This window comes from Castor canadensis, chromosome 10 (assembly GCF_047511655.1).
Source record: "Castor canadensis chromosome 10, mCasCan1.hap1v2, whole genome shotgun sequence".
Classification (NCBI taxonomy): Eukaryota; Metazoa; Chordata; class Mammalia; order Rodentia; family Castoridae; genus Castor; species Castor canadensis.
The window spans coordinates 12,373,569-12,386,879 of NC_133395.1; the positions used below are offsets into that span (position 1 = coordinate 12,373,569).

At 39.6% G+C, this 13,311-nt stretch overlaps 1 protein-coding gene across 30 annotated transcripts in view; it reads left to right on the forward strand.

Moving 5' to 3' along the window:
• Dock9 (dedicator of cytokinesis 9) overlaps nucleotides 1–13,311 on the forward strand; it is a 260,000-nt gene that overhangs the window by 182,068 nt on the left and 64,621 nt on the right. For all 30 annotated transcript variants that reach the window (XM_074043061.1, XM_074043075.1, XM_074043068.1 and 27 more), the window contains 6 exons: nucleotides 5,009–5,155; nucleotides 5,344–5,427; nucleotides 6,074–6,185; nucleotides 9,772–9,950; nucleotides 10,140–10,253; nucleotides 12,059–12,176. In XM_074043061.1, coding sequence (XP_073899162.1) covers nucleotides 5,009–5,155; nucleotides 5,344–5,427; nucleotides 6,074–6,185; nucleotides 9,772–9,950; nucleotides 10,140–10,253; nucleotides 12,059–12,176 — 754 coding nt within the window. The remainder of the gene's footprint in view (nucleotides 1–5,008; nucleotides 5,156–5,343; nucleotides 5,428–6,073; nucleotides 6,186–9,771; nucleotides 9,951–10,139; nucleotides 10,254–12,058; nucleotides 12,177–13,311) is intronic.

The following is a 13,311-nucleotide window of genomic DNA, read 5'->3' on the forward strand; positions in this document are numbered from 1 at the left end:
GGTTGGGGAGAATGACAGAAATGGACCATCTTTATTATGGTGGTTGCACAACTATATCTACTTGTGAAGATTTGCCAGATTTTCTACTTTAAAAGTCTGGATTTTATTATATGTAAATTCTGCTTCAATAAACCTAACTCAAGCAACAGAACATTGTATGTCAGATTTGGATGGAAGAAACAAACCTACCTAGATACTCAGTAAGAGAACTTTGAGATAGGCAGTAGAGCAGGGGACTTAGTTTACGAAGGGAGATAAGAGGTGATGAGTAGTGCTTAGAGTATCTTAAGCTTTAAGCTGTGTAGGTTTAGCTGCTGACAGATAATAATGGTGACTTAAACGAAAAAAAAGTGTATTTCTTCTCCCATGAAAGTCCAAGCTCACATGGGGATTCGTCTATAAGTTATCAGGGGCCTGGACTTCTTACATCTTATTCATAGTGCCCCTGGATTGCTGCTTCTTCTCTTGACCTAACTTAGGTCACCACTCGCACCAACAGGGTAGCCAGTAGTAGGAAGAAAATCCATCTTTTCTCTTGAAGGATATGACCCTGAAGCTACACATCACTGCCAATGCTACCTTATTAGCCAGCCTTACTCATATGACCATACCTACCGGCAAGGGATGCTAGCGGAGATAGTCTTTATTCTGAGTATTCATGTATCCAGTTAAAGCTGAGATTCTATTACCATGAGAGAGAAAACAGACAGTGGGAGGCAACCAGCAGTTGTTGCCATGGGGGCAGTGGCACAGTCAAACAGACTTCCAGGTGTGGAACTCTAGCATAGAAACTCAGATATGGTCAAGGAAAAGAACAGCCAGAACTAGAGAAGTAGGTTTGTGAGCACCAGAACACTGAAACTGTAAGCCTAAGCTTTTCTCTAGGGAAAAGGATTGTGTTCGTCTAATCCTAGTCTGATCTGTGTTAGATCAGATTAGCCCTGGAAGAGATGTATTGGGGAATGACAATGAGGGAAAATGAAAGGTAGTCTATGAAGCAGTGGTAGAGTCATCACAGGGCAGTGCTGATCTGTTTTAAAGTTAAGGAGAAAGAGAAGGAAGGCCACATTTTGATTGCAAGACAGTTTTAAAAGAAGTGAGCAAGGCTACTGGAAGGTCCCCAAGCCAAAGTCAGTCATCAGAGTCCCATGTCCCCCAGCAACAAGCCTGCCTTAGCATCCCTGCCTCCTCGATCATTCCTTGGGAACAGCCTACACAAGGCAAGGGTGGCTAGATACATTTCAGAGCACAGTGGAGGGTCCATCATTCAGCACATTCCCTGTAGTTGGAGATCTGAGATGGGTACAGAGCGAAGTAAATGTGAAGTCTAGAGAGGAGACTAACTTTCATGAATGAAAATTATGAGCTTGGAGGAAGAAAAGATATTGCAGAAGAAAATGAACAAGAGAGGTAGTAATGTTGGGATTCTGATAAGGGGAAATAACAAGATTGTTATTAAATGCTATTGGCAGATTTCTGGCCAGCCTTACTATTTTGTTGTTGTTTTGCTAAGTCAGGAAAAAAAATGAATGAAGTTCATTCATAAAAGTCTTATTTATTGTGCCCCAGAGAGCAGTAAAATTACCCAAAACCCTACTAGAGAGTTGAAGAAGCCAGTAAGGAAGACCACTCCAAAGTCCTTGCTCATGGAGCAATGGCTTGGGCAGCAGCTGCTTTGGGTACACAGATGACCTGTAGAATTTGGGGTAGATAATCACTGTAGGCAAAGCCTCTGGCTTTAATAGCAGCACTTACAGGGGCATTTGTAGCTAGGCTGGGTGTAGTTCTTCAGGAATGTCCCATTCATTTGAGGAGATGGGTAGTGGGAGTTGCTTAGGCAACAGGGTGGCACATGGTGTCCAGCTCACACAGGGCATGGAACAGGGCACACAGCAGACAGGCTGGACGAGGCTGGACTTGTAAGGGTAGGGGCTGAGCAGCAGACCCTGACTGGAAGCATCTGTCAGAGGAGCAGATGATGGTAGCTAGGCCGGGGGGATCACTCTGCCAGCCCTGGCAAGAGACACCACAGCAGGCCATGGCCAGGAATTAGAAGGTGTTTAGCTAAGAAGTCTTGGTGTCTCAGTGTCCTCTCCTCTAAGCTACTCTTACATGCTCTGCTTACCAGCCATTACCACAGATCTTTTCCTTCCATTTCAGTTTATAGCAGTCTCCATGAAAGCTTCTAATTACCTACCTCTTTATTACCATTACACGTGTGCCTCACCTTGTAAAAAGGCTGAAGTTTGTTTTATGGTCAAATTAGGGTGGCCGCAGCCATTTGTCACTGCTGGGAGAGCTGCTTTTTTGACCTTCCAAGGCCTGAGTTATAATTTCCAAATCACCAAACAGCATTAATGATGGGTTGGTATGTAAATTACCCATCATTACTTAGCACTTTTTTAAAATAAAAACTTACTGTAGAGATATTCTAACAAATACAGAAGTAGCAGGAATAGTGGACTGAATCTCACATTATCAACACTTCAGCTTCAACATTGTCAGCATTCTGCCATTCTCACACTTTTTTCCTATAAGTTTTTAAACATAATTCCCTAACATTTTATTATTTTATCTCTGAAACCCTTACTGTGTCATCTCTAACAAGTCTTTTTAAAGGTAAAACTATAATACTATTATATCAAGAAAACTTAGCAGCATTTTTTTATTATCACCTAACACCCAATCTATATTCAGTTTTCTCCAGGTGTCCCCAAAATGTCATATTACAGTTGGTTTGACTGAGTCAGAATCTAAATAAAGTCCATAAATTGCACTTAATTGATGCGTCTCTTAGCTTTTTAAAATTCTCAAACTGTTCTCTCTCCATTTGTTTTTAAATGCACTATATTTGTTGAAGAAAGTGGGTCATTTGTCCTGCAGAATTGCCACATTTTAAATTTGACTGATCATAACCTCACAGTTTGATCTGGTGTGGCTCTCTGTCCCCTGTATTCCCTGTAAACTTGTAGTCATATTTAGAGCCTTGGTTTGATTTCGGTTTCATTTTTTTCTTTCTGGAAGGATACTTGATAGCTGGTACTCCTTCGTGATATCAGGAGCATATGTGTGTGGTTGTTCTAATTTTAATGATAAGATTGATTAATAGGCTTACCTAGTCTCAGTCCATCCGTGATGGAGTTCTTCATCCAGTTTTCATGGTTTTAGCAGCCATTGAGTCAGGCCTATTCTGAAGGCCACAGGCATCACTTGGGATAGCACTTCTTCAGAAGTGGCCAGTTTGGGTAGCTAGCAGTATGCATTAGGGCTAGTTGGCTTTTCCAGGGCTCCTGTAAGCTGATTATCTGTAATGCTCTAAACCTCAGAACATAAGAGTTATTGGTTGCACATAGAGAACAAAATCCCTTTAAAATTTCAAAACTAGCTGTTCCATTTTTTAAAATAGATAAACTTGTATCTTATAACTTGATGTTACTTTAATGGATTCTTGATTCTATGCATGTTTGCAAAGATTTTCTTGCTATTGACTTGAGAATTTAAATTATTATAAAGCTAGTATTTTGAATTGTCATAATAGGTTCTGCAGTTTAGTGCACAAAATAATGCAGGCTGTCATGTCAGAAATATCCAGGTCCTGAATCCAGTTTTATAAACGACTACCAATTTGATGGGTTCCTGGTTTGAGAGCTCTAAAACAGGCCAGAATAATAGTGGCTTATGTAAGACAGAAAGTTCTGTTCTCTATTTTGGAAAACTGTGAGTTGGTAGGCAGTTTGGAGAGAAGAGACAGCTTGTTCCCCAAGGTCATTCAGGGACTTAACCTCCTTGTACCCAATTCTCCAGCCTAGGGTGTCACCCTCATCCACATTGTAGAGAATTTGGCTTACCACCACTATACAGTTCCAGCACAGGAAAGAAAAGTACATTGAAAGCCAGCAGCTCCATGGACTATGGACTGGAGAAGGCTCCTGTCACTTCTTCTTGTAGGCCATTTCATAAAACTTAGGCATGCGACCCACATCTACCTGCAAGTTACACTGGGAAATGTAGTCTAGAGCTGGGCAGTCATGTGCTCCTGTATAACACAGGGACTCAGTTACCAGAAGGGAAAGAAAAGAAGGCTAATAAGATCAGGTTGTACTCTGTGAACGCTAACCTTCAGTTTCCTCATCTATAAAATGAAGATGACAATACTCCCCTCTTGTGGCTATTAGGATTAATGCAGGCATGGATAAATGTAATGGAGCATTTAGTTCAGCACTCTTTCCATTTCAGACTAGGGAAATTGATCTGTTTAGGAGGTCGGAGGAGGAGCCTTTGGACTCAGGGTAGATCTGACTCTGAAACATTTTAGTTTGTATGACTGAGGACACATTGACCTCTTGGCCCTCTAATGAGGACTAAAGTCTTAGTGATCTTAGAATAATCGAATGAAAAAGTACGTAGAAAGATGTAGTGCAAGCGCCCGACATGTAGAAGATATACAGTGGTAGATGTGTGCTAATTGCTAGGTAGTCAGTAATTTTTTTAGACAAGCTTTAGTGATAGGGAAAGAGTATTATAAAAAGTTAACTTGAAGCAGACTGCTGCCAGGCAGTTTAAACTGGCCTAAAGAGAGACTTAAGCTCCAAGTATTCAAACTAAAAATATGCAGACTTTAGGCCAGTGCTTTCTAAAAAGGTCTCTGAGAGGTGCAAGCACCAGAATCACCAAAGATGTTTAGTAAAAATGAAGGTTCCTTCTCCTTTTCCCTGCCAAGTTCTTAGATCAGAATCAGTGGGAGTGGAGACTGAATCTCCATTTTTATAAACACCTCCAAGGTGGTCTTTACCATGTTGAAATGGAACCCTTGGTACTTATTTGAGGTTCTTATTTGAGGTATTTGAACACTGCTGTAGTACTTTGAGGAAAAGAAGAGTAGCTCGTTTTATCTAATGGCGCATAAATAAGATTAGAACTCTGGGTTTTAAAAAATGGAAATCATATATTTCCCCTAAAAAAGGTCATAACTTAAAAAATAATAAATGTTTGCTTTGAATACTTTTAGGTACTGCGGAACCAGAGGTTTCCTGCATCCTATCATCATGCAGTGGAGACTGTGGTGAATATGCTGATGCCACACATCACTCAGAAGTTTCGGGATAACCCAGAGGCATCTAAGAATGCCAATCATAGCCTTGCTGTCTTCATCAAGGTGAGGGCCTCCAAGAGAGAGGGTGTCAGCTACGGCTCAAAGTGCTTTTTAAGTAGCTGCGTAGCAGAGACTAGAGGGGGTACTTCACTTGTTAATAAGGTTATTAACAACAAATACTGCCTTGAACCCAAGTTTCCAAAAGGTTTGGGCCTGAAACACTGACCCTTATGGGTTGTTTTCCTCCACAGAGATGTTTCACCTTCATGGACAGGGGCTTTGTCTTCAAACAGATAAACAACTACATCAGCTGCTTTGCTCCTGGAGACCCCAAGGTAGCGTGGCTGTTGCATGCAGTTCTTTGTGTTTCACTGGAAGTCCACCTGCTCTCAGTTCTCAGAATGTTCTTTCAGTTCCAGAAACCCAGCTCACTCCTCTTGGAAATGGTGGCACTAACTGTGTTAACATATGTGAACTATTGGGGCATGGTACTCCAGAATAAGAAGTAAATACACCCATTGGTTTGCTCTTAAACACCTGAAACAATATCTGAACTGCAGAACTAAAAGTATGTCTGTTGCAAATCACAGTTTATTTAATAAGATAAGAGAAGTAGTCATGATACCTTCCTCTAGTGGAATTATTGGTCATTTTTCTTTTTTTAAGCTTTACTAATTTTTTTTAATTGTATCAACTCTGTGTCTGTAATTATAAGTTCCTTGAAATCTTTTCTTGAAGTAGGAGGAGCATAAACAATACATGTTCTAAAGAATAGCTGAGACATTGTTTAATGAAATGTTTTCAAACAAATCCCTGTAGCCGTTCTACAATCTGTAAACTGAAATACAGCATGCAGTTTCCAGAGGGTTTAAGAGATAGACCTCCAGGACTGGGTGTGTTGTTTCTCATAGGCTTTTTACAAATCTGTGTTAAGTATCCACTGAAGTTTTAATTTATTACTAAACATGTTTTTTCCTTCAGACCCTCTTTGAATACAAGTTTGAATTTCTCCGTGTGGTGTGCAATCATGAACACTATATTCCTTTGAACTTACCGATGCCATTTGGAAAAGGCAGGATTCAAAGATACCAAGGTAATATATCTTTGCATGTATTATTAGTCTTTTCACAACAAGAGCCATTCATTTTTATTAAGTAAGAGAATTGGTGCAAATATTATACTAGAATTTCTTGGGGTTTTTTTTATTGGTGAGTTAACTTTTTTCTTGTTAAATTTCTATTTCAAAAAGTCAAAAAATGTCATATAGAAACTTACTTTTCAGCAGATTTATCACACTACAGGCCATGCCACTGTGGCTTTTCTTTAAAAAATCCTCTGCTTAAGCAGTAGAAATCCATTCTATTCACTGTAGTTTACTTTTATTTGTTTCACTTTTCCTTTCTTCTTATGAATTAGCTATTCTTTCACCAACTGTGGAGTCCAATGACACTCCTGTAGGTAGGTTGGGATGTGATGCTTGCTTTCTTGCATTTCCTCCTCTAAAAGAGAAAAGAATGCAAGTGATTGCTGAAGTGCTTACATACGCTCTTCATTTGGGCATTTCTCTGTACTTTGATCAATTTTTAAACTCATGATAAACTGACAAATTTGTTTTCATTGTAACTAAGACATTGTTGTAACATCCCAAAGAGGCATTGCTCCCAGGGTTTCTAGGTTCTTTGGGATGTTTCTTTAAGAACAAGGAAAAAAGCTCTACTTCATTCCCAAAATGCTTTCTGCCATTTTCATAGCCCTTGTCCATACTGATAGCAGTAACTTAAATCAAAACAGTGTTGCTTTTCACATGCTTTTTATGTTTATATGTTGAGTCTTTATAACAGTTCTGTATGCTCTTTAAGTTGAAAGAGAGCTTTTTACTGAGAATGTTGAGTTAAACAAATTAGTTTGTTAGGTCTGTCAAGTAATATTTATTGAGTTTAGTGCCTTGAATGTATCCAGGTTTATTTGTGCTAGAAGAGAAAAAGTGAAAAGAGACCACCAAACCATTAATGATGCCTCTGAAATCCAGAGAAACACACAGAGACATTTATTTAAAGACACATCTTCCCCCCAAAACAGATTTGTACTTCCTTGTAAGGAGCAAGAAGGGGGACCATGGCCCTAGAGTTGGCATTCATACATTCAGCAAATACTTAGCATCAGCTATGTCTAGCTTTAGGATACAGTTGTGGACAACCTGGAAGAAAATCCTTGACTTGTTTATGAGATATACAGAATAGTAGAGACTGATAAATACTAAAGAGAGAACAAAAAAAGCTCAGAAAGGGGATATGAAAAGTGATGACAGTTGAGCTAGGGTAGCCAGGTAAGTATGGAGAAAGCTTCCCGGGCTGAGAGAACAGCCAAGCATTCAGCATACTGAGTCTAACGCCATCCCCCATCTCTCTGGTCTCTTGCCCCGCTGTTCCTCACATTTTCAGCATGCCTGCTTCCTCCAGGCTTTTTAAATATTGCATGCCTACCTCTGATGCTTCTCAACTTCACATAGCTTCCTCCCCGCAACTCTTCCTTTTCCTACCCCAGCAGTCATGCCACACATCTATGGGGCCTCCCAGGGGCTCCTTGCCCTTTCCTGCTTCCTCTTGTGGGATTAGTTGCTCTCCCCTGCTCTGCATCCATATCTTTTTATATTTTTATATTGTTTGTGATACCTGCCTGCTAGGCCTGTGCTCTACCACTTGAGCCATGCCCCCATCAAAATCTCAGTACACCCGCCATCCCTCAGCACCTGTACTAAGTGTTGGGCTCTTTTTCCCTTTCCCATGTCTGGGTGCTAAGGGCAGCTCCTGATGTCCAGTGGTTGAGCAGGAAACATATGCTAATGCTCCTCTTGCCCGGTGACCCAGCAGGGCCAAGTTGTTTGTCCTGTAAAACTGAGTGAAATGGAAATCCTGCAAATAGGTGCCAAATAGACTCAGACAAGTGCTTGGTGGACTTCCAAGGTATTTGGTAGTAAGTGGGGCTGCCCTAGTCAGGTGGGCGGGGGTCTTACACAGATAATTTGCCTTGCTGCACAAATAGGAATAAATATTTTTTAGCATTCTCCTTTTTCTCTTCCTTCTCACTTGCTTCACCTTACTTTCTCTCTCCTGCCCACAAACTTTCATGCATATGCATGTGCACACAGCACAGATCTACAAGCGAATGCATAGTTAAAACATAAGTTGTGTTCTTCTAAAAGATTTATGTGAACTCAAACTGTGAACTATAGTTTGGATAGATTGGGTTTAATAAGCATAAGCACTTGAATGCGATTATTCTGGAAAAATGAATATTCTTCCCCTGTACTCAAGGGTTTCACAGGACTTAGGTCAGTATTTTGGGTAGATTTATAAGTGACTGGATATACAATTAAAGTCAAAGGAGGGGCCTGTAGAATCTCTTTTAATAAAGATGTCAGTATCTCCATTCAATCCTACCTTCAGCCTCTTGCAGCTTCAGGATAATGTTAGCTGCTCCCATTTACCCTCCCTGGTACCATTCATGTCTGCTTCTGTCTTTTCCAGAAGAGCTTTCAGTTTTGTCATTCAGCTTGCTGATAAATTACGAGTTTGGTTTGGTGCTTTGTTTATTTCAGTTTTAGTTTATGTTTATTTTTATTTGCTTTTACACATGCAGAAGTATTAGAATATTTTAGAAAATACTGACGTAAATAAGTTCTTCATTCAGTTACAGCAGAATAAATAGGTTATATTCTAATTTGTTAATTTGAAACACAGTGGGTTTTATTGGGGCTATATAGGAATTGATGACCAGGAAATGGGTTACTGAACTCAGGAAGAAAATGGCATTTTAATAAAGCATGTATATTTTTTTCTTTCTTTTTTTTTTTTTGGTGATCTGGGGGTTGTGCTTTCTAGGCAGGTGCTCTACCACTTCAGATACACTCATAGCCCCTTTTGCATTGGTTACTTTTGACATTGGATCTTGCTTTATGCCCAGGCTGTCCTGACTGTGATCCTCTTATTTATGCTTTCTGCCATAGCTGGGATCACAGGTGTATGCCACCACACCCAGCTCTTGGTTGAGATGGGGGTGTCTAACTTTTTTACCCCTACTGGCTCATATTGCAGTCCCTCTGATCTCTCCCTCCTAAGTAGTTAGGGTTACAGGCTTGAGCCACTGCACCTGGTGCCCAGCTTGTTTTTGAGAAAGGATCTTGCTAGCTTTACCCCTGCATGCCTCTAACTGTGATCCTCCTGTCTCTTGAGTAGCTGGGATTACAGGCATGTACCACTATGCCCAGCCCTTATTCTTTCTTTAATTACATGTTATGCACAAATTATTCTTCTATAGTTTGGTTAATTAGTACAATAGCTTTATTTTTAAACTTTGTCAATAACAAAATTACATTTGTAATATAAGATATGCTGGTCTATATTCTAAAAATTGGTCTGAAGTCTATTCACTCATTTAATTATATGGGATGCTATTTCAAAATGAAAATCCAGTGCAATTACTTGTATTTAAGTTTGGTTTTCATATAAGAGTCTGATATGTTAAATAGAGCAGCATTTTAGAATCAATCCTTTTCTATTTGAAGCCAAGTCTAATCCTGTGTTAACAGACAGGGTGGGCTGAATGCCAAGGTGGGCTAAGTTTGCTATTCAGAAAGCACTGGATCCTCTCCAACTGAAGTAGTTCTGTCCTCGTTTCAGATCTCCAGCTTGATTACTCGTTAACAGATGAGTTCTGCAGGAATCACTTCTTGGTGGGACTGTTACTGAGAGAGGTAGGCACTGCCCTCCAGGAGTTCCGGGAGGTCCGTGTGATTGCCATCGGTGTGCTCAAGAACCTGCTGATGAAGCATTCTTTTGATGACAGATATGCCTCAAGGGTGAGTGATCCCCAAGGGGAGGAAGCATGTTTTGATGAAGGTTTCTTTGATGGCACAAAGAAAGTAACCAGTCAGAAAAGACTTTCCTCTGTTTTGGGAATAGAATCAAATATCTGTCTGTATAGGAAATATCCAGAAAACAAGTTCCAGAGCTGTAGGAGAAACTCACCATGCATGTTTTTGTTTCAGAGTCATCAGGCAAGGATAGCCACTCTGTACCTGCCACTGTTTGGCCTGCTTATTGAAAATGTTCAGCGGATCAATGTGAGAGATGTGTCACCCTTCCCTGTGAACCTGGGCAGTGTACGTAAGCAGAGTTAACATGAACACAGCCTGAACTGTATTTTAGGACGCTGTAACAGCTTATCACAAACTGGGTGTCTTAGAACAGCAGAAGTTTTCTCTCTCACAGTCAAGAGTCCAAAATCAAGGTGCCGTCAGATGCTCTAGGGAAAGAATTGTCCCTTGCTTCTCCTAGCTTCTGGTGGTTGCTGGCTGTCCTTCATGCTCTCTTTTGGCTTCTGGCTGCATCATTCCAACCTCTGCCTTTCTCTTGACATGGTGTTCTTCCTGGTGTTTGTCTGTTTCTTTGTATGCTCTCTTCTTTTCCTTATAAGGACACCAGTGGTTGGATTTAGAACCTACCAAAAATGACCTCCTCTCAACTTACAGCTTCGTTATATCTGGAAAAATGACATTTCCAAATAAGAATAAATCTGAGGTTCCAAGTGGACATGAATTGAGCAGGGGCAGAGGAACCACTATCCAATCCAATATATAACCTCCCTTAATTTTGCCAATAACACCATAATAATCCAATGTACTCTTTGTAAATTACATTTTTGGCTAAGATCAGGTTACTTAGTAAACCTTCAACTCTTACTCTCCTAAGTGACCCAATTCCATGTACTCAACAAAAATGTATGTGGTGTACGGAAGCAAAAAAGGGCACGGTCCTAACCTGTGTCCCTTAGAGCCCATACTGGCCCCAGTTCTAATAGTACCACAATGCACAGTCTTAGAAAAGACATTTCTGAGCTCCAGTTCCTCATTAGACTGTATGTCTGGGGAGAGGTGACATGAGGCCCCCTCTGCCAAGAACTGATGACCTTTATTTATATTATCTTTGTGTAGTCACTTAAAGAGTTGACTGAAGGGTGACTTCAGAAATTAAACATTTTAGTTGAGATTAGTTTTTACGCAGTGTTCAGTACATCTAGTTTTGTCATCTTATTTTAAAAAAAAATTCCTGAAATCATCTTGCAATTTACCCTTTTCAAAGCATTAGCATTGTCATATTTCTTATCACATTTCAGTTGCAAAAGATTTTTTTCATTATTAAGCCATAATAATTCCTAATTATTTAAGTTTATTAAAGTTTTACAAACTGAAACTTGTATTCTTTCTTTTCCTAAAGCTCTTTCTTGGCCACAGAGGGCTTATCTGCTAATAATTTAAAGAGATTGTCAGCTCCCTTTCCCTGTGAACTGACTGCATCATTAATCTTGACACTTTGTCATACCAGCTTGCACTGGGGAGTTTCCAAGCACATTTTAGGCTCTTTTTCTAACAGTAATTCATTGTATCTCTTTACCCCCACATATGTTTCCTAAATAATTTTATACTAAGATCATCCATGTTTATATTTTTCTTTCTTTTTTTTTTCCTCTGGTACTGGAGCTTAAACTCAGAGTCTACACCTTGACCCACTCTACCAGCCCTTTTTTTGTGATGAGCTTTTTCGAGATAGGGTCCAACAAACTCATTTGCCTGGCTGGCTTTGAACCTCAGTCCTCCTGATCTCTGCCTTCTGTGCAGCTGTTATTACAGGCATGAGCCACTGGAGTCCTGCTAGATTTTTCTTGTTGTTCCAAAGAGTGTAAACTTTTTCTGTCCTACGTGCACCCCACACCTATTGTATAGGTGTACATGTGCTCCCACCGATACAATCAATAATGCCTCCATGTGAGCATGCTTCTCCCACTAAGGACCAGTGTATGTGTCAGGTTGTTCTGTCTCATTTCTGCAGTACTTCCCTTGTATTTCATAGACAGTTGATGAGCCTTGTTTGATCATATTTGATTGTTTCTTCTCTCTGCCTTCAACAGATTATGAAGGATGAACCCCTTGCCTTGTCAGCTGGGAACCAACTTGTGACGCCACAGAAGGGAAACACTCTGGACCACAGCCTGCACAAAGACCTCTTAGGAGCCATCTCTGGCATTGGTAATGTCAGCGCTCTTATCAGCCTCCCTCCAGTGTCCTTAATCTTTAATCTTATAGTTCATAAATGTGTCACCCTTGTGAATTAGGACTTGAAAGACTATTTGTGCCTTGAATATTCTTTTCCTGGGTGGTATTTCATGACTGAAATCCTTCAGTCATATAATGAAGATTCTAAAATTCTTGTGAATATTGAACATACTACATTTAATCATTGAAGTTGATTTGCCATTTTAAATTTTAATTGGGTTGTTTGTGCTTTTAGAAAGAAATATCTTTGCAGGTGTTGGGGTGGAGGGAGGATGTACTTGTAGTGTTGGCAATTTAGAAGAAATGTTATAGTCCTCATAGTTCTGAAGGAGGTAGCAGTTTAGGATTTAGGATTCAATCCTAAAAATCAGTTTTCCAAAATCTTCTTTTTCTATATGAAATAATAGAAGAACAACTTCCATGAGGAAGAAAGTAGATGACATATATCAAGAGTCAAATAGTTTAGTTTCTCCATTAAAAAAAAGCCAGAGAAATTGTACCTATTTATATTCTGACTGCATCACAACTTCATGAAGATTTTATATATATATATATATATATATATATATATATATATATATATGAAAGAATTGTCATAGGTATTTACAGTCATCATCTCTCTTTATTTTCCCTTTCCTTACCACACTTTGAATAAATGAAGCATCTTAGTGTGGCTGTTGGTTAAACTGATCATTAATACAAATGGGTACAGATTCACGGGGCAGAAAAATGTACGTCTCTTACATTATTCACAGGACTCTTGTTCATTCTGAATATATGTTCTTACCTTCTGTATCACTATTAATATTGACATTTTAGGTAATAAAATGGGATAGAATAAAAAAATGGAAAGCCCATACCAATACCTTAAATTCATCCTACCCTACTAATCCCAATTTCTAATTTTATTTATATTTATGTATATTTTCATACTTATACTTTCCTCACTTAGATGAAAAAATAATTCATTCAAATTGCTGGCAGAAGAGCCTGGCACACAGTAAACACTCAGCAAATGTTGGTTACTGTTGCAAGTTTTCATTTGCTTCTTTTCCGGGGCCTTCACTTTGTCTCTGTCCTGCTCGGCCCACACGCCAAGCCGCTGCTC